General features: G+C 43.5%; 1 protein-coding gene across 1 annotated transcript in view; it reads right to left on the bottom strand.

Annotated features, from left to right (window-relative positions):
* LOC137368698 (transmembrane channel-like protein 2-A) overlaps window positions 1-20,307 on the bottom strand; it is a 109,684-nt gene that overhangs the window by 3,245 nt on the left and 86,132 nt on the right. Inside the window, exons 18-19 of the mRNA XM_068028858.1 lie at window positions 16,756-16,834; window positions 11,403-11,514 (exon numbers count right to left, since the gene is read on the bottom strand). Of these exons, the coding sequence (XP_067884959.1) occupies window positions 11,403-11,514; window positions 16,756-16,834 (191 nt within the window). The remainder of the gene's footprint in view (window positions 1-11,402; window positions 11,515-16,755; window positions 16,835-20,307) is intronic.

The raw sequence follows: 20,307 nt of genomic DNA, 5'->3' as shown, positions 1-20,307 counted from the left end.
CCTGAAATCAGCATCATACTTCATTTGTTTTGCTGGAGAACCCATTTATCTTTGTCATTCGCCATGCGGGGTCTGCTCTGTGTTGGCGTGTCTTAAACTCCCACGCATTTTCGTGACACAGCCCATATCACCTGCTTGATCCCTTGCGTCCAGTTATAAGGTAAGTAAAATATACATTTTTGGGGCGACAAATTGAGGTTGACTACTAATGTGAGTATAGAATGTCGTGGCTGAAGAGGGGGTTTGACTTATATCAAGTATATGCAACATCATCATTTTTGGGATTGGAAAAATGGGGTGTCCTTATATGCCGGGTCAACTTATACACCACTATTTCCAGTAAATGCAATCACTTATTCACAATTTTGCTGAATGTTCCTGAACCCATAGTTGTTACAATTGAGAGAATTTACATTTAATGGAGTCAAATATTATTATTTTGATGTACCGTATAAGTAACTAGCAATAAATTGAGCTGTTGTTCGAAACTGTAATCTTGGGCTGAATTTTCCGAGCACTTTGGGGATGGGCTTGAAGGTGTTAGGGGGCAGAATATCGGGACGGAAGCCCAACGTCTTCACGTTGCAACCGGATATTGCGAACTGCCATTGGCGTGGTGGGGACATCTCGCCTGAACATGGCGGGAAAGTAATTAAGACAATTAATTAGCCATTTCACAGCAATTTTCCAAAGGGTGCATGGGAACCACAGGGCTTCAGAGCCTCACCCAGTAAAACGAGGTGGTAAGCAAGCATGAGCTCAGTGCTGGCTTCATCTGACAGCCATTGTGAGAGCCAGCGTGGTGTGCCAGGGAAGGTGGAGCAGCACAGGCATTACCAATTGCAGGCAGGAGGGATAGGTGGGTGCCAGGGTCCCATCTGGGTACTGGCACTTGTGTTCAATAAATGGTGGGGGTGGGGGGAGGGGGAAAGCAGTTGGATAAGAAGCCATGGACACAGAGAAGACAACTGCCATGTGTTTCATTCACTTCAGCTTCGGCACCTCTAGTTAGGAGGAGCAGTGAGGGAAATGCAGCCACAGGCAGCAGGAGAGCAATAGGAGGGCCTGCATCGGGGTGGGGACACAGAAGAAGGGTACAGAGGGACATGCGACCAGACCCCTGTGCGCAGAAGAAGGTACCCTTCAGAGAGGGTGCACCGTCAGAGGCTCAGCTACCTTCAAATGTCCCAGCAGCAGTGTTGCTGTAGACTTTGCTTTTCCAGGGAAGCTTTCACTGATCTGTGCGCCATGATGGAGGATGAGCTGAGCCCCATGGGAGATCACCGTGGCACTGAACTTCTACATCTCTGGATCTTTCCAGGGATCCACTGGAGATGATATGTGTGGAACCTCCCAGTCTGTGGCTCATCAATGCATCAAGGTGGTGACCGATGCCCTGTTCAAGAGGGCCAGCCAGTATGTCCAGATTGGTGAGAATATGTATAAACAAGCTGAGAGCACCAATGAGTTCAGGGCCTTCACTGGATTCCACCAGATGCAGGGTGTGATCGACTGCACACATATAGACAGCCAGCGGCCTTCATCAATAGGAAGGGTTTCCATTTCATCAATGTCCAACTGCTCTGCGACCACTGCAGGCAGATCCTTCAGGTGTGTGCATGGTTTCCAGGAAGCAGCCACGATGCATATATACTTTGGCAATACCAGCTACCACAGTTTTTCTGGCTCCTCACATATCTTCAGGGATGGATACTAGCTGACAAGGGCTAACCACTGAAGACATGGCTATTAACACCTGTGAGGAACCCACACATGGATGCAGAGGACAGGTCCAACACCTGTCATGGGTCAAATCCAGCAATCATTAAGCAGGCCATTGGTATCCTGAAGATGCAATTCAGGTGCCTTGATCAATCTGATGGAGCCCTTCAGTAGGCCCCAGCAAGGGTCTCATGTATCATCATGGTCTACTGTGCTCTGCACAACCTAACACTGCAGAGGGGGGTAGCATTGAACAATGAGGACATCGTGGATCACGATGCCTCCACTGACGAGGATATGGAGGAGGCTTCTGACCAGACGATGCAGGATGAAGGACCCCAGGGACCATAGGCAAAGCGCAATGAGATACGTACAAGGGAGGCTCAGGTGCGCTAATACCCAGATATTTCAGATAACCCTTACTATCTGTAGGATCTATACCAATAAAGCCTCACCTTTCTGCAGCCCTGCTGTCACCTCCTTCATTCACCATTCCGTTGCCCTGTGCCCAGTTGCACATTACACAGTGGCAAGGGTGAAGCATCTGCCACACATGGCATAGTCCCTTACATTCAGCCGCTTAAGGGTGCCAGGGTATGCTGGAAATCCCAGAAACTCACAAAACATGGAAGGAGATCTTGCACCATCACATTAAACCTTTATTAAACAGAACAAGAAATGCAAGGCTTCAATTTTAATACTCCCTTCAGCCGTAAATGCCGAGCGTAGCTAGGCGCTCTGAAATCTCTTAAGCGTGGTTCAACGGCGTGCTCCCCCTGCGTTGTCTGCTGAGGTGGAGGCAGGCTGCTGACCTTCCTGCCCTGTGGTTTGGGATGACCTTGGTGGTCATCCTCTGGTTGACTGAAGCCTGGAGGTGCATGGTGAGAGGCTCCTACACAGGTGCAGGACCCTCCTCTGTAGTTGTGGCTACTTGAGGCACTGGTGTCACTGGCAGATGGGCTAAGGAGCCACTGTTCACACCAGGAGTGCCTTGAGAAGAGCCCCCAGATGCAGAGGTCAGCCACTCCTCCTCCCTTGCAAGGCCCACTTTTACCTCCCCAAGGACCTGGTGGAGAATCCAGGTACCTCATCGTCCTCTCGCCTTGCCACTGCTGTATAGAGCTCATGGACGAGGCAATAGCCTGCAGGTCTGCACATATCTTCAGTACTCACTGAATGGTCTGTTGGATCTGGCTCTCCATGAGAGTCACCAATCTCTTGATGGAGGAAGCCAAGCACACAGCCATCAAATACATGGCAGCACTCAAGACCTGGATGGACTCCTCCACTATCCATGCCAGAGTGTGCACACCCTCTCAAAGCTCTGCCAGATGTTCCTGCACCTCAAGCTGCAGCTCCAGCATTTGCTGCCTTACCGATGATCGTAGAGGCTAGTTATCAGCCTGGGGCTCAGCAGCACTCTGGCTTATGACAGTCCTCCAAATGTCAATGGCCTCAGCTGTCACAGTTTCTGTCAGCTGCTTGGGCACATCTGTGCTGCGCTCACCAGGCTGTGACCCTGAATCTATGCGCGAATTGACACCCACTGATGAGAGGATCCACGCTAGTGCAGGAGAAAAAAATCAGAGTATGAGAGGAAGCTAGCTAGAAATGTAAAAACGGATAGCAAGAGTTTGTACAGGTATTTAAAAATGAAAAGAGTAAGAAAAGTCAGTGTTGGTCTTCTAGAGAGTGAGAATGGGGAGTCAATAGTAGAGAGTAAGGAAATGGCTGATGAAATGAACAAATATTTTGCTTCTGTCTTCACTATAGAGGATACAAAAAATATTCCAGTAATAGCTGTAAATCAGGAGGTGGAAAGAAGAGAGGAACTTGGTGAAATTACAATCACCAGGGAAGCGGTGCTGAGCAAACTGATGGAGCTGCGAACTGACAAGTCCCCAGGTCCTGATGGACTTCATCCTAAGATCTTAAAAGAGGTCGCTAATGAGGTAGTAGATACGTTGGTGTTAATTTTTCAAAATTCCCTAGATTCTGGAAAGGTTCCATCAGACTGGAAAGTAGCAAATATAACCCCTCTATTCAAGAAGGGCAGGGGGGAGGCAGAAAACAGGCTAGTTAGCTTGACGTCTGTCATGGGGAAGAATCGTTCATTAAGGAGGTTATAGCTGGGCACTTAGAAAAACTCAAGGTAATCGGGAATAGTCAGCATGGTTTTGTGAAAGGGAAATCATGTTTAACCAATTTATTGGAGTTCTTTGAAGGAGTAACATGCACTGTGGATAAAGGGCAGTCCATTGACGTACTGTACTTGGATTTCCAGAAGGCATTTGACAAGGTGTTACATAAAAAGTTATTGCACAAAGTAGGAGCTCATGATGTAGGGGTAACATATTAACATGGATAGAATACTAGCTGGCTGGCAGGAAACAGAGAGTATGCATAAATGGGTCCTTTTCTGACTGGCAGGATGTGACAAGTGGAGTTCCGCAGGGGTCTCAACTTTTTACAATTTTATCAATGACTTAGATGAGGGGAGCGTTGGCTAAATTTGCAGATGGTAGGTAGGAAATTATATTGCGAAGAGGACATAAGGAGCTTGAAGACCGATATAGATAGGTTGAGTGAGTGGGCAAAAATCTGGCAGATGGAGTATAATGTGGGAAAATGTGAAGTTGTTCATTTTGGCGGGAAGAATAAAAAAACAATGACTTAAACGGAGAGCGACTGCAGAATTCCGGAGGGCAGAGGTATCTAGGTGTTCTAGCACATAATTATGCAGGTACAGCAAGTAATAAAGAAGGCTAATGGAATGCGATCCTTTATTACGAGAGGAATTGAAAGTAAAAGTAAGGATGTTATGCTTGTTGTACAGGGCATTGGTGAGACCACATCTCAAATACTGAGTGCAGTTTTGGTTTCCTTATTTAAGGAAGGATGTAAATGCATTGGAGGCGGTTCAGAGGAGGTTTACTAGATTGATACCTGGAATGAACGGGTTATCTTATGAGGAAAGGTTGACAGACTGAACTTGTTTTCACTGGCATTTAGAAGAGTGCGGGGAGACTGGATTGAAGTATATAAGATCCTGAACGGTCTTGACAAGGTGGATGTGGAAAGGATGTTTCCTCTTGTGGTTCAGTCCAGAACTGGGGGGCACTGTTTTAAAAGTTTTAGGACAGAGATGAGGAGAATTTTTTTCTCTCAGAAGGTTATGCGACTTTCTGCCTCAGATGGTGGTGGGGGGTGGTTAAATATTTCTAAGTCAGGGTAGATATATCTTAGTTAGGCAAGGGAATCAAAGGTTATCGGGGGTAGATGGAGGTGTGGAATTTGAAACAGATCAGCCATGATCTTACTGAATGGCGGAGCAGGCTAGAGGGGCCGATGGCCTACTTCTGCTCCTAATTCATATGTTCGTTTGGAGGGTGCGGGGGATTGATGTGAGGCTTTGGAGAGGGTACAGAGGAGGTTTACCAGGATGTTGCCTGGTCTGGAGGGCATTAGCTATGAGGAGAGGTTGGAAAAACTCGGATTGTTTTCACTGGAAAGACGAAGGTGGAGGGGCGACATGATAGAGGTTTACAAAGTTATGAGCGGCATGGACAGAGTGGATAGTCAGAAACTTTTTCCCAGGGTGGAAGAGTCAGTTACCAGGAGACATAGGTTTAAGGTGCGAGGGGCAAAGTTTAGAGGGGATGTGCGAGGCAAGTTTTTTTTTACACAGAGGGTGGTGAGTGCCTGGAACTTGCTGCCAGGGGAGGTGGTGGAAGCAGATATGATAGCGACGTTTAAGAGACATCTTGACAAATACATGAATAGGAAGGGAATAGAGGGATATGGGCCCCAGAAGTGCAGAAGGTGTTAGTTTAGGCAGGCATCAAGATCGGCGCAGGCTTGGAGGGCCGAATGGCCTGTTCCTGTGCTGTACTGTTCTTTGTTCTTGTTCATTGCCCACGAGGGTGGTGGAAATGGAGACAATCAATGATTTCAAAAGGAAATTGGATGGGCACTTGAAGGAAATAAACTTTCAGGACTACGGGAATCGAGCAGGGGAGTAGGACTGACTGGATTGCTCTGCGGACAGCCTCCACGTCCTTCTGGTAGTTCCAGATCATTATCACTCACTCTGTAAAAAGGTTCTTCCTCACATTCCCCAAAACCAATCTTTCCCCTAGTCCTTCTACAATCAATCAATGGGAACAGTTTGTCCTTGTCTAAATTAACTAAGCCCGTCATAATCTTGTACCCCTCTAATAAAATTTCCCTTAATCTCCTTTGTTCCACAGACAACAACTCCAGCTTTTTCAACCCAATCTTGTAACTAAAATCCCCCATTCCTGGAAGCATTCTGGTAAATCTCTTCTGCACTTTCTCAAGAACCCTCACCTAAAGTGTGGTGACCAGAACTGGACACAATACTCTAGTTGGGGCCTAACCAGAGCTTTATAAAGGTTCATCATAACTTCCCTACTTTTGTATTCTATGCCTCTATTTATGAAGCCCAAAATCCCATATGCTTTGCTAACCACTGCCACCTTCAAACATCGATGCACATGTACCCCCAGGTCCCTCTGCTTCTGAACATTCTTTAGAGCTGTGGAATTAAGTCTATATTGCCTCATCTTATCCCTTCTGCCAAAATACATCACCTCACACTTGTCTGTATTAAGTTCCATTTGCCACCTCTCTGCCCAATCTGCTAGTCTATCTATGTCCTGTTGCAGGCAGTTTCTATCATCCTCACTCTTTGCCACTCCTCCAAGTTTGGTATCAGTGGCAAATTTTGAAATTCTACTCAGTATTCCAAGATCCAAAACATTTATATATAGCAAAACAAAAGTGGTCCTAACACTGACCCTTGAGGAACACCACTGTCTACCATCCTCCAGTTTGAAAATCTACAATTTGTTACAACTCGCTGTTTTCTGTCCTTAGGACAATATTTTATCCAATTGGACACTGACCCTCCTATTCCATGAGCCTCAATTTTGTTAACCAGCCTTTTATATAGTACTTTATCAAACGTTTTCTTAAAATCTATATAGACAACATCCACCACATTCCCTTCATCAACCTTTTCTGTTACTTCATCAAAAACTTCAATTAGATAGTCAAGCATGATCTGCTTTTTACCAATCCGTGCTGGCTATCCTTAATTAACTCAAACATCTCCAAGTGCCTGTTGATGTTTTCCCTGATTGTAGTTTCCACAACCTTACCCACCACTGTTGTTAAGCTAACTGACCTGTAGTTGCTAGAATTGTCCTTACACCCTTTCTTGAATAAGGCTGTCACATTTGCCACTCTCCAATCCTCTGGCACCTTCCCCATATCTAGGGAAAATTGGCTATTATGGCATGCTCTTCCATTATCTCCACCCCCAATTCCTTTAGCAACCTGGGATGCAAGCCCTCCAGACCAGCTGACTTATTTACCCTAAGCATAGCCAGCCTTTCCAGTACCTCCTCCCTCAATTGTTACCCTATCCATTGCCCCTACTCTCTCTGCTTCTACTGATATTTTGTTAGATTCCTTTTCCTTAGTAAATACTGATACAAAAGTACTCATTAAGTATTCTAGCCTTGCCCTGTGCCTCTAAGTATATATTACCCTCTCTGTCCCCAATAGGCTCCACTCCATCTCTTAATATTGACATGCTGGTGGAAGATTTTTAGGTTCCCTTTTATATTGACTGCCAGTCTATTCACATTCTCTGTTTGCCAGTCTTACTTTCCACTTTACCTCCTCTCTCAACTTATTGTATATGGTCTGGTTCACACTTGAAGAATTCACCTGACATGCATCATACACCCTCTTTTTTTGTTTCTTCATAATCTCTATCTCCCTCATCCAAGGAGCCCTGTTTTTGGTTCCCCTAACTTTCGCCCTTGTTGGAGTGTACCTAGCCTGCACCTGAAGCATCTCTTCCTTAAAGATAAACCATTGTTCTATTATAGTTTGTCCTGTCACTCTTTGGTTCCATTTTATCCTAGCTAAATCCCTTCTCATTGCAATGATAGTACCCCTCTTCCAATCTAGCCATTCTACGTTATATCGTTCCTTACTTTTCTTCACTCCGAGTCTAAACATTATGATACGATGATCATGATTATCCAAATGCTCTCCCACAGACACTTGGTCCACCTCATTCCCCAGCATCAGATGCCTCCTTTCCAGTTGGACTGAGAACATACTGATGAAGGACGTTTTCCTGAACACATTTCAGAAATTCCTGCCCTTCCTTTCCCTTTACTCTAAAATTATCCCAATTGATATTTGGGTAATTAAAATCCCTCAGTATCACCACTCTATAGTTCTTGCACATCTCTGTGATTTCCCTACAGGTTTGCTCCTCTGTCTCTCTTTTTCACTATTTGGAGGCCTATCGAATACCCCTAGTAGCGTGATCATAATCTTTTTCCTTCCCAACTCTAACTGAATGGATTCCGTCCTTGCCCACTCAAGGACATCCTCTCTTTCTAACACTGCAATGTCTTCCATAATCAGTAAGGCCTCCCTAACTCCCTTTTTACCTTCTCTATTTTTTCTGAACGCTTTATATCCTTGTATATTAAGCACCCAGTCCCCACCATTTTTAAGCTATGCTTCCATTATTGCGACTACATCATATTTCCATATTGCTATTTGTGTTTGTAGCTCACCAACTTTATTCACCACACTTTATACGTTTACACATATGCATTATAATCCTGACTTTGTTTTTCTTATAGCGCTTTTCAGTCTGCTGTCTAATATGGAACTACTCCCTTCTCTAGTACTGTCCAACACTCTCACATTATGCACCTTATTCCTATTTTCCACTTCTATATGCTGGTGCCAATCCCCTGTTAATTTATTTTAAACCCTTCCCAACCACATTAGTGAACCTCCCCATGAGGACATTGGTCCCAGTCCCATTGAGGTGCAACTCATCCCTTTTGAAGAGGTGCTTTCATGAAGGCCTCCACCTGCCAAGAACGAGGCATATTAATTTTGCCACATGGACATTAAATTTTAAATTGTTGCTGGAAAGAAGAGAAGGCCTGTTCAAGGAGTTGCCAGGTCACTGCCTGGAAAGACATTTTTGCATATTAACAGGCATTGTTTGTAGACAAAGGACCATTCCCTGACACACACAATACACAGAGCCAGCTTCCTCCACCTACCTCAACTCTCTTTGAGGGTTCTCTGTCATTGAGGTGCCGTCTCCATGGAGCTGCAGTCTCAGCAATGGCTACTGATAGTGATGGCATTGCTGAGCTGCCTGGCAGTGGCCTGTTAATTGGCTGCTGCCTGCAATATGCTGCCCAGGGTCCTGCCACCTGCTGAAGCGGGGTCACCTCATCACTTTCAGCCCTGACGGCGGGACTTGCCAGTATGCGGCAAAATTCAGTCGATTTCTTTTTGTGTTGTGTCGTTGCTTTCTCCACTCTGGGCATTTTGCATTTTCTATAACTGCCATTGCTGCTGAAAGTCTAATGTGACCTGCTCATGGGCACTGGTAAACATTCTTTCACTTGTGAAGGGGAAACTCCAGTTTGGTTCTCAGAAACCCCTGATATGAACATGTCCATTAGTTGTGCTCCTATATTTGGTGTTGATAAATTATGTCAAAAATTATTTTGGTTATCGCACAAATGAGATTATGCCAATCTTTAAATATAACGGTGGCGAATGGATTAAGAAAAAAAATCTTTACGGTCATGTATGATTTCTTTTGATGTGGCATCCACCTTGTAATTTGATATTGGGACCTAGAAGGCGGACAAGTAGGGCTGAATTTTGTGTTCTCACTACCGAGAGCGGCGGTGAGCAAAGGAAATGGCAGCTGGCATGCACGGGCCGCATGCCACCACCCCGCCACAATCTTGAGCATGGCAGTTCATTTAAATATGTAAGGCGATTGCGCCCCCCCTCCCCCCCCCCCCCAATCACATGGTGGAGGCAGCCTCAGCAATGTCATGAATGGCATCAGTTGTCTCTGTGCAGGTGCTGGCACAATTTTAAAGGGCTGCCAGACCCGCTCAGAAACTGCAGAGTTGAACCCCATACCTGCCACCCACCGAAGATAAATGCTGGCCCTGTTCCCCAACCCCAAAACACTGAAATAACAGAGTTGACTCCTTTCCCCCAACAACTGCACAAAGTGCAGAGGTCACCCCTTCTCCCCCCCCACTTACACTATTAATGTAGAGTTGACCTCCATTCCTCACCCCCCAGGACACTAAAAATCCTGAGTTCCCCCCTTTCTCACCTTGGTGGCGCCAGCTTTCCCTGGACGGGAATGTGAAGATACGTAAGTGCTACCCGTCTCATGGAAGATCCGGATCCAACAGTAAGATTGCGGGGAATTGTATTTAAATGTATTCATAATGTTTATTTAAATATTTAAAGTTGTGTCCCGTCACTGAGTGATGGGGGTGCCGCCACGGAACCTCACTACAATTGGGAAGTTTGGGCCCACCAATCCTGGCATCGGCGTCCGTGGTGGGCTATTGCTGCTGCAATCCTCTGGCCACCCCCCACCCACCCCCTCAGCCCCCACCCCGCCACAGAGCCCGAAGTCGGGAGCTGAACAAAATTCAGCCCATTTTTTTTTTTACAGAAAATAAGTGTAAAATAAATGGACTGGGACATATTTGATACTTAGAAATATAAAAATAGAATGTATAGAAAATGGAGTGAACAGGTAAGGCAATGAAGAACAGTAGTGTTTTTTAAATGGAAAATTGTACATTTTATTTCTATAGGTTTATTACAATAATAAAGCTACTTGTGACAACTGAGTAGTTTTAAGACTGCAACATTAGTGTTTACGTCAGCCTCATGGGCTATGTGCTGCAAACTTAAAGAAATGGTTATCCCAGAGATCTAAACTTCTGTCTCCTGCTTTCATTCCCACTGTAGCTCAAATACGGAGTCACTTAAATATTAGAAACAGCAAAAAAGTGCTTGCCTCCATGGTGGTAGCATAGTCTTGGAGTAACTCTCTATCATTTCAACAGTCTGGCTTAGTAATCATTCTTCTGGGAGTGAATACCATTCTATTCCTCAGTGTTCGGATCCACATTCAGCCCAGAAAAGATCCAGTGCAGATAAGCAGATGTAGGTACCACTGAGTTTATCAAGGACCTATCTGGTGGTATTCCCATGGTAATCCAGGCACAACTGCAGACATGATCCCAAACTGTTGCTAGATGTAATCCTAAATCCTAACTGGGTTAGAAATTATGTAGCCTTTGACAAGGAGGCAAAAACTCAGCAGATCCGGATTCTGCCCTGATTTACAACTACCCCTGCTAGCGTTCAAAATATCATGCAGTTTACACCTCAACATCTTGCATAAACCATTGCAAGAGACAGACACAGCTCACAAATTAGCTCTTGCAAATGGAAAGGGGGTAAATACAGCCCTTAATTTGAACTGTTGCATTTCATTGATGCACCATTCCTACAAAGCTTTTAAAGAAAGTCAAAAGCTAAAACTGAGTAAGATGTTTCCTACGTAATACTACTAAATGTTAAAAGCAGAATTAAGCTCACATTTATACAGTACAGTTGTTTTACTAGTAAAAATACAATCAAATTTAATCGTGCAAATATTGGTATAATCAAATAAAGATTTAAATGCAATTGTCTTTTCTAGCTATCTATTTTTATCAAAATTTGACCACACACACACAAAAAAAAGCTTATAATAAAGCTCTCGCTCTCACCTGATTCAAGTTTGCTCGCATTCACATTATTTGGCAAAAGATCTTGCAAATCTTGCAACATAGGATTGACAGTATTTTTGTTGTTCCTTCTATTCTTTTGTTCCTCACGTAGCTTTTATAAAAGGAAAGGAATTAGACTATATTTAATATCTCATTGTAAATTATGACTATATTTACAGAATACACACAATCTGGAGTTTGTTCAAATGTAAAGCAGAGATGATGGCATTGTTATCCATGAGCAATGTTATTGTTTTGGAACATAATGTGACATAATGCAATTATTTATTAACTTATGCGTTCAGCTTACAATTTTCAGTTTTAACAGAAAGCTGTTTTAGCTGACTAATAGACAAGTGGCTTTTTTCTTGTGAACAATGCACTCAAGCTTGGATTGTATTTTTAATCACATGACTAGGCCCAAACAAATATCAGAAGTTATTCCACTAGTTGATACGAGAAAATGTTATATAGTGCATCAATACTCCAATTTTAGGATTACTGCAAAGCAATTCAGCTTTACACTGGCTTTATACTCACGTAGCTCAAATTGTGTTGAAGGCATAAATGGACTCTAAAGCAAAGCAAAGTGAGATTTCTTGAAGAAGTCTCACTCTGCTTTGCTTCAGTGTCAGTTTGCGCCCTGACTCTGGCGTTATAACTATTGGCAAAAAGTGAAATTGCTGTGCACTAAAGCAGTAATCTTACTGTGACTGCACTCATTCTATGCAATGACTAATACATTCAAGCAGTAGAATTATAAAATAATGTCTTATAAACTCTGATAAAGTTTGCAAACACACATTTATTATTTATTATCTATTATTTATGCAAATGGGTCACAGCATTCCATTTTAAAAAGCAGTGAAAATTCCTATGTCAAACTCTACGGCAAAATCCATTTTAAAAGCATCAACATTTACTTAAGTACCAGTTATGCTTGTGAGTGGTGTTATGATAGAGGTTAGTGCTGTTAAATGCAACATACCTTTAGCTGCAAAACAGTCACGGTGATTAAATACTGCTGATTTTAACAGTGCATGTCCGTTTATACCAGAACTTCCAGACACTAGAAACCAGCATGAAAGGGCTGTAGGGTTCACTCCTACAGCAAGCTTCCCCCACTATCAGGCTGTAATAGACCATAACCATGTGACCATCTTTATGGTCAGCTGGTGTGTGATCACCACCAGTATATCATGCAGGTCTGTGCCTGCTTTCCTGGCAGCTTCTTACAGCCTCCATCACCAAACTCTTTCATTCGCACGCCAAGCCAGAGGCTGGCTGCTTGGGTGCAACTCTACAAAACCCACATTTGCCGGCTAAGCAGAGGTATAACTTGAGTTATGATACCAATAGAGCCATCGTCAAGCAGACCATTGGAGTGGTCATAGTGGCTGGAATTTTACTTTGGGCAGGAGGACCTGCCCATTGGCCAAAAAGTCGGTGGCGAGCCCATCTCCACCAGGCCTGCGGAGCCACTTCGGGATTTTTCGCTTCCCAGCCCCTTAATTAGTCTTGGGCGGGACCTCCATCTCCTCGAGGCAGGAAGTCCTGCTTAATGGAGCTTCCGGCCAATCAATGGGCTGGCAGCATTTAGTCCCAGCAGCGCCACTGGGAGCGGTGACCACTGTTGGGACTATACTTAGCCATCAGAGGCAAGAGGAAGGATGGCCCCAGAACTCTTACGTTTTTGGAGCCTCGCTGGGCACCATCGGCTGGGCCCCGGGGAGGCAAAGGGATCGGTTGTGGGGTGAGGGGGAGGGTGCTGTGCATTGGGGGTGGTTGGGGCTTCGGGGGCATCCTTCTGTGGGGTACAGGGTGCCTGATCAGAAGGGCCCCCCCCCTCCCCCAGCCCGCAAGAAAACCACCTGGTTTTACCAGGCGGGGTTCTTGGGGCCTTTGTCATCAGGCCGCCAGGGGTAAAATACCACTGGAGAGAGGAGGAGGTTCTTAAGTGGCAGTTAATTGGCCATTTAAGGGCCTTGATATGCCTGGGGCGGGCAGGCTGTTTCTCTCCGACGCCGCCCTGTGTAAGATTGCAGCAGAGGCGAGAAGGCATCAGGAACAGGCCCCCGCCTCCCTTTCAATTTTTCCGGCCCCCCCGGCCACCAACCTGCTCATTGGGGGGGGCCGTAAAATTCCAGCCAGTGATTCTGCTGTCTGGACATGTTTCATGGCTTTCTGCTGTACAGCTCATAGAATGGGCTGGGTTGTGGTTGTCCATTACTTGTGGCACAATGTTGCTGTGCAATGTAGACAGTAAATGGAGCAAACATAGCAAGAAGACCTTCTACCATCAGATGCGGGAAATCCTGACGATGGCGAGGTTGGAGCAGAAGCAGGAATGCAACCAAATCAGACTGCTACCAGAGCTCTTATACAACCGTTAATGAAAAACTGCTTTGTCTGAACTCTTACTTCACCCACACTCCCCACACATACACATTAACTGTCTTGAATACTTTCTCTGCCAGTGCTTTCAGCCTCCTGTAAAGTATTTCCAATCATTGACCTGCATTAATATACATGACATCTGACACTGCAAACTAGCTACTGCAGAACCACACTGTAAAGTCACAATTTGTGATGCTGTGACATTTTAATGGCTGACATGTCTGCCGTCAAATAGTATTTTCACTCATGTGAACAGTGAGCAGAAGAGTCAGATTTTTTCCAGCTGTTATTGTAATAAGCAAGGTAACAGCAGCAGGTGAGTGTGTGATTTAAAGGAAGATTGGTGCAGTGGTGGGGAAGCATGTGAAGTGTGGGAGTGAAGGTTTGAAGTGCTCAGGGATAGAAATGCTGTGACAAGATGTACTGCAGAGAAATAAAGATTGCAAGACATAATTCTCAGCTTTGCTGTTTGGGTTAGGTCAGTGAATCTCTTGTGGCACTGAATCTATGTCCTGCATTAATGTTATCTGACACCTCCCTCTAAGCTTGCTGCAAAGTTTGTTTTATTATCCTCCATCCATCCAAAGAGAAGAGGAGCTGCCTGCAATCTGAATCATAGAGAGATATAGCACTGAAACAGGCCCTACGGCCCAACGAGTCGGTGCTGACCATCAGCCACCCATTTATACTAATCCTACATTAATCCCATATTCCCTATCACCTACCTATACTAGGGGCAATTTACTATCAACCTGCAAGTCCTTGGCTGTGGGAGGAAACCGGAGCACCCGGTAGAAACCCACGCAGTCACAGGGAGAACTTGCAAACTCCACACAGGCAGTACCCAGAACTGAACCTGGGTCGCTGGAGCTGTGAGGCTGCGGGGCGAACCACTGTGCCGCCCTCCACAAAGATCTCTACCTCTTATCACTAAACCTCAGTGCTTGTGACATCTGCAGCTTAAACCTCCAAAAACATCTGCAACAATTAGTTTTAATTTTCCAAAATATCCTAGATTCTGGAAACATCCCATCAAATTGGAAAATAGTGAATTTAATTCCTCTATTCAAGAAAGAATGAAGACAGAAAGCAGGAAACTACAGGCCAGTTAGCTGAACATCTGTCATTGGAAAAATTCTGGAATCTATTATTAAAAGGTTATAGAAGGTCATTTGATAATCTCAATGCAATCAGGTACAGTCAACATGGTTTTGCAAAAGGGAAATCATGTTTGACTAATTTATTAGAGTTCTTTGAGGAAGTAACAAGCAACGTGGATAAAGGGAATCTGTGGATGTGGTGTACTTGGATTTCCAGAAGGCATTTGACAAAGTGCCACATCAAAGGTTACTAAACAAAATAAGAACCCATGGTATAGGGGGTGACATATTGGTATGGGTAGAGGATTGGTTAGCTAACAGGAAACAGAGAGTAGGCATAAATGGGTTGTTTTCTCGTTGGCAAACTATAACTAGTGGAGTGCCACAGGGATCAGTGCTAGGGCCTCAACTATTTACAATCTATATCAATGGCTTGGATGAAGGGACAGAACGTATGGTTGCTAAATTTGCTGATAACACAAAGATAGGTAGGAGAATAAGTTGTGAAGAGGATATAAGGAGTCTCCAAAGGGATATAGATAGGTTAAGTGAGTGGGCAAAGATTTGGCAGATGAAGTGTAATGTGGAAAAGTGTGAACTTGCCTATTTTGGCTGGAAAAATAGAAAAGCAACATATTATTTAAATAGAGAGAGAGTGCAGAACTCTGAGATGCAGAGGGAATCTGGGTGTCCTAGTACACAAAACATAAAAAGTTAGTATGCAGGTCCCGCAAATGATTAAGAAGGCAAATGCAATGTTGTTTATTGCAAGGGGAAGGGAATATAAAAGTAGAGATGTTTTGCTACAGTTGTACAGGGCACTGGTGAGACCACATCTAGAGTACTGTTTACAGTTTTGGTCTCCTTATTTAAGAGAGTTATAATTGCATTAGAAGCAGTTCAGAGAAGGTTCACTCGACTGATTCCTGGGATGAGAGCATTATCTTACGAGGAAAGGTTGGACAGATTTGGTCTGCATTCATTGAAGTTTAGAAGGATGAGAGGTGATCTTATTGAAACATATAAGATCCTGAGATGACTTGACAGAGTGGATGTTGAAAGGATGTTTCCCCTTGTGGGAGAGACTAAAACTAGGGGGCACAGTTTAAAAATTAGGGGTCTCCCATTTAGGACAGAGGTGAGCTGGACTTTTTTTCTCTCAGAAGATCGTATGTCTGTGGAACTCTCTTCCCCAGAGAGTGGTGGAGGCAGGGTCATTGAATTTTTTTAAGGCAGAGATAGATACATTCTTGACAAACAAGGGAGTCAAAGGGTATCAGGGGTAGACAGGAAAGTGGAGGTGAGTCCATAAATAGATCAGCCATGATCTTACAGAATAGTAGAGCAGGCTTGAGAGGCCGAATAGCCTACTCCTGCTCATGGTTTGTATGTTCATATAATTTCACGAGTGTAAAAGGACACCGTACTTTAAGAGGTGCAAAAACATTTTAATTAGGTGCCATGCCTATAGGTGACAATTTTACTCACCAATGGATCATTCTCCAATCAATTGCCAATGTATGCAGCATCGCAGGACTACGAATAGCCTTGTATGGAGGAGATGGCAGGATTTTGAGGGACAGCCTGGCATTTCACCAGATATGTCTCCCAAAAAATGGCATAATGCCGGAGCACTGGTAGTCTGTCGAAACCTTCCAGGGCATAAGCTACTTTTGGCCCACATTCCTGCCCAACAGCTCCCACTGTGCTGAATTGCACCCCCAGATGCTCAGAATTTCAGAGCTTTAACATTTAGTTTCTTTTCTATATAAATCATAAATATAAGCAACCATGTGCGTCCTATGTTTTATTAATAACTGTATATGCAGGATGAGTATTTTTCAACATGAACTTACCATTTGCATCTTCTTCTTTAGCTCCAAATTAGCTGCTTCATATGTTTTTGAAATAGCATTGAGATAGTATATGGCTAAACTGCAATTAAATAGTGGTTAAAACATAGTCAGACATCTTAATACTTGATAACATATAACACATTCTGTTAAAAATACATTTTATACCCATGTAAAATGCTTATTAATCACTATTCAGAGTAACAATTAAGATAATGGCTGCTTGGCCAGATTTATAAAGGGTGAATCCAATATTGTTTTCAAAACTGATATTTGTCTATTTATAGTCAATCTAGCCCGATAAACCTCTTCTTGTAAAGTAAAAGGATTAAAAACATGCAGGCCGGCCAACCTGGCAGTTATTCCAGGATCGCACCTGTGGTGACCTCTGTCACTCACCCCACTGAGTGTTTGGTTTTGGAGAGACCCCCAGTTTAACTACAGTTGGTAGGAACAGTACCGGTGTTTATCTCAAGCACCCACCTTTCTCAGGAGGCTACAAAATGCAGCCTTGGTGCCCAGACTGGATCCAGCCCAATCTGTACCCTTTATAAAGAGGTGGAAATGAATCACAAGCCAAAATTATATTGGGGGACCAGGCCAGGTGGATCCCACACACCAGTGAATTGATCTAGATGTTGGATTTACCAGGACACCTGGTGGTAGAATGGCTGGACCAAGGAAATTCCCAGCATGAGGATTCTTTCCCTTTTGGTCTACCTCACTTAATACAAGAGGCCTTGTTTAGGGGAAGCAGGAAGGTCAAGGTGCTGTACACCCCTGCATGAACTGGGAGAAAATTGGATGCTGAAAGGAGAACTGGCATCCCCAAGTCATGCCAAAAATATAGCATTCACGGGGCCTTCTGCATCGGATTTGCACCACAGGAATGCAGTTTTGTTTGAGGAATTGTGGCTCCCTTTATTTTTATATCAACCCTAACTTTCTCCCTTTTTTGAATCAATTTGCATCCTTATCTTTTGCTCTTTGAATCAGTTTACTGCATTTCTGAAATAAGAAATTCCTACCACTAGTAACTAGGTTCAAAAACTTTCAGGTGACAAATTTTTGGAAGTAAAATATGGACATTCTGCAACTAAGTTATCATTAATTTCACAAGTAGAATATATGTATTATTTTTTGATTCTTCATCATTTATTCTTTTTATAACCCATTAAAACAAGAAGTTCAGTTCCCTAGATGGCCTGCTTGAACTACACCAGACAGACAAGAAAGTCTCAGATTTAATTTTGGGTTAGGTAACCTCAATCAAACCACTGGGCTAAGTAAGGGCAAAATATCAGCCAAGGTTCCTGGTCCTGATCCTCCCCTATATAATGGCAATATTTGGAAAGTGCAAGTGTTATAGATATTAGATATAAGAAAAGCTGTTCCCATTAGCTGATGGTACAAGGATGAGGGGACACTGGTTTAAGGTTTTGGGCAAGAGATGCAGTGGGGATGTGAGAAAGAACTTCTTTATGCAGCAAGTGGTAATTATATGGAACTCGCTGCCTACGAAGGTGGTGGAAGCGGAGACAATCAATGATTTCAAAAGGAAATTGGATGGGCAGTGGAAGGAAATAAACTTGCAGGGCTACAGGAATAGAGTAGGGGAAACGGGACTGACTGGATTGCTCTACGGAGAGCTGGCATAGAATTTATAGGCCAAACGGCCTCCTTCTGTGCCATAAATGACCGTATGTTTCTATGATTCAACGATTGGGCTCAGTTCAGATGCCTTCCACAGACAAACAGCTTCCTACTGTCTAAGCTCACACAATGGATGGTCAATTGAGTACCAAGTGGGTATAAGGCTGCAGCACAAAACTGTCCATTCAGTGGCAACATCTCTTTTAATGTTCCCATAATATAATCAGTCATTATTCCCTCCTCCTCATATCAGGCACAATGTAGGCAGGAGCTTGCTTGGATAAATCTAAATATATAGGTTGATAGGTAAATTGGCCATTATAAAATTGCCCCTAGTATAGGTAGGTGGTAGGGAAATATAGGGACAGGTGGGGATGTGGTAGGAATATGGAATTAGTGTAGGATTAGTATAAATGGGTGGTTGATGGTCGGCACAGACTCGGTGGGCCAAAGGGCCTGTTTCAGTGCTGTATCTCTAAACTAAACTAAACTGATATTGAAATCAACTGACTAAGGAAAATCCAATAAAGTTGCTCTCTAGACAAAAGCTTTTATGCCAGTCCCTTTGGCTAGAGAACTTGTAAGGTATTTTATTACCTCCTTAACTGCCTATCAATATCATTATATGCTGCAGAAAATTATTTGTTATAAATCTTAATTTTACTTCATTGCACATGTACCTTGGGCTACTGCATTGTCAAAGCAATGATGTTTGAAAGTAATAATAATAAATTGAAGGACAGTTCGACATATTTATTTGTAAACCATTGTCTTTCCAATGTTAGATTAGATTAGAGATACAGCACTGAAACAGGCCCTTCGGCCCACCGAGTCTGTGCCGAACATCAACCACCCATTTATACTAATCCTACACTCATCCCATATTCCCAACAAACATCCCCACCTGTCCCTATATTACCCTACCACCTACCTATACTGGTGACAATTTATAATGGCCAATTTACCTATCAACCTGCAAGTCTTTTGGCTTGTGGGAGGAAACCGGAGCACCCGGAGAAAACCCACACAGACACAGGGAGAACTTGCAAACTCCACACAGGCAGTACCAGGAATCGAACCCGGGTTCTTCCCTTCTTTCCTCATTTGAAGGATTGTCATAATATTATTTAGACCACATGTGCTGGCCACCTTCCAGTACCTCACCCAAGTGTCTGTTATTCAAGTGTAAGCCTTATCCATAAATATTGGCAGAGTACTCAATCACGGGGATATTCTAGTGAAGCCCAATCCTGCCCTCATCCAGTATTCGTATTTGGACGTATACTCTTCCAGCAGGGGTCATTGGTGAGCAATCAAAAGCAGGAACCCTGGATAATTTTACTCTCCCTTATCCAATGGCCATTCCCAATTTCGTACCCTGCTATTGCAGCTAAAATGGCATCAATAACGGCAAAGAAATAGGATCAAACCTGAAGTACTGCAGTTACTCATTGGATTAATTCATTGAGTCATCAGGGGAGCAGTTTAATGTAATTAGTTTAGAAATTCATACACAATTAAAGTGCCTGAAGAGACTATAAATTGGCCCAACAGAATCAATGTGGGATTACTGGATGGATTTTTAATTCCTTTTGAAGTGAGCATTTCAAAGTAAATTTCAAAAAGGTAAATTAAAACAAAGCACAATTGATAGGATTGTATTTTATTAATCAAGCCGTTAAACTCATCTAAAATAATTGATAAGAATTAATTATTGATGTACATTATTGAATAAAAATTGTGCTATATCTAAAACCTAAACTACAAGAGTGTATTAATTGTTTACATGTGCCTCAAGTAATGTGGCTTGGTTATGTGCGTGCGTTGTAACAAAGCTCAGGATGAAATTCATCACTTATGACCTACCAGTCAGCCTCATTGTGGAAACATGCTTTATGGGAG

This window comes from Heterodontus francisci, chromosome 4 (assembly GCF_036365525.1).
Source record: "Heterodontus francisci isolate sHetFra1 chromosome 4, sHetFra1.hap1, whole genome shotgun sequence".
NCBI lineage: Eukaryota > Metazoa > Chordata > Chondrichthyes > Heterodontiformes > Heterodontidae > Heterodontus > Heterodontus francisci.
Note: the sequence above shows the minus strand (reverse complement) of the source record. Positions and strands in the feature narration are given on the sequence as shown.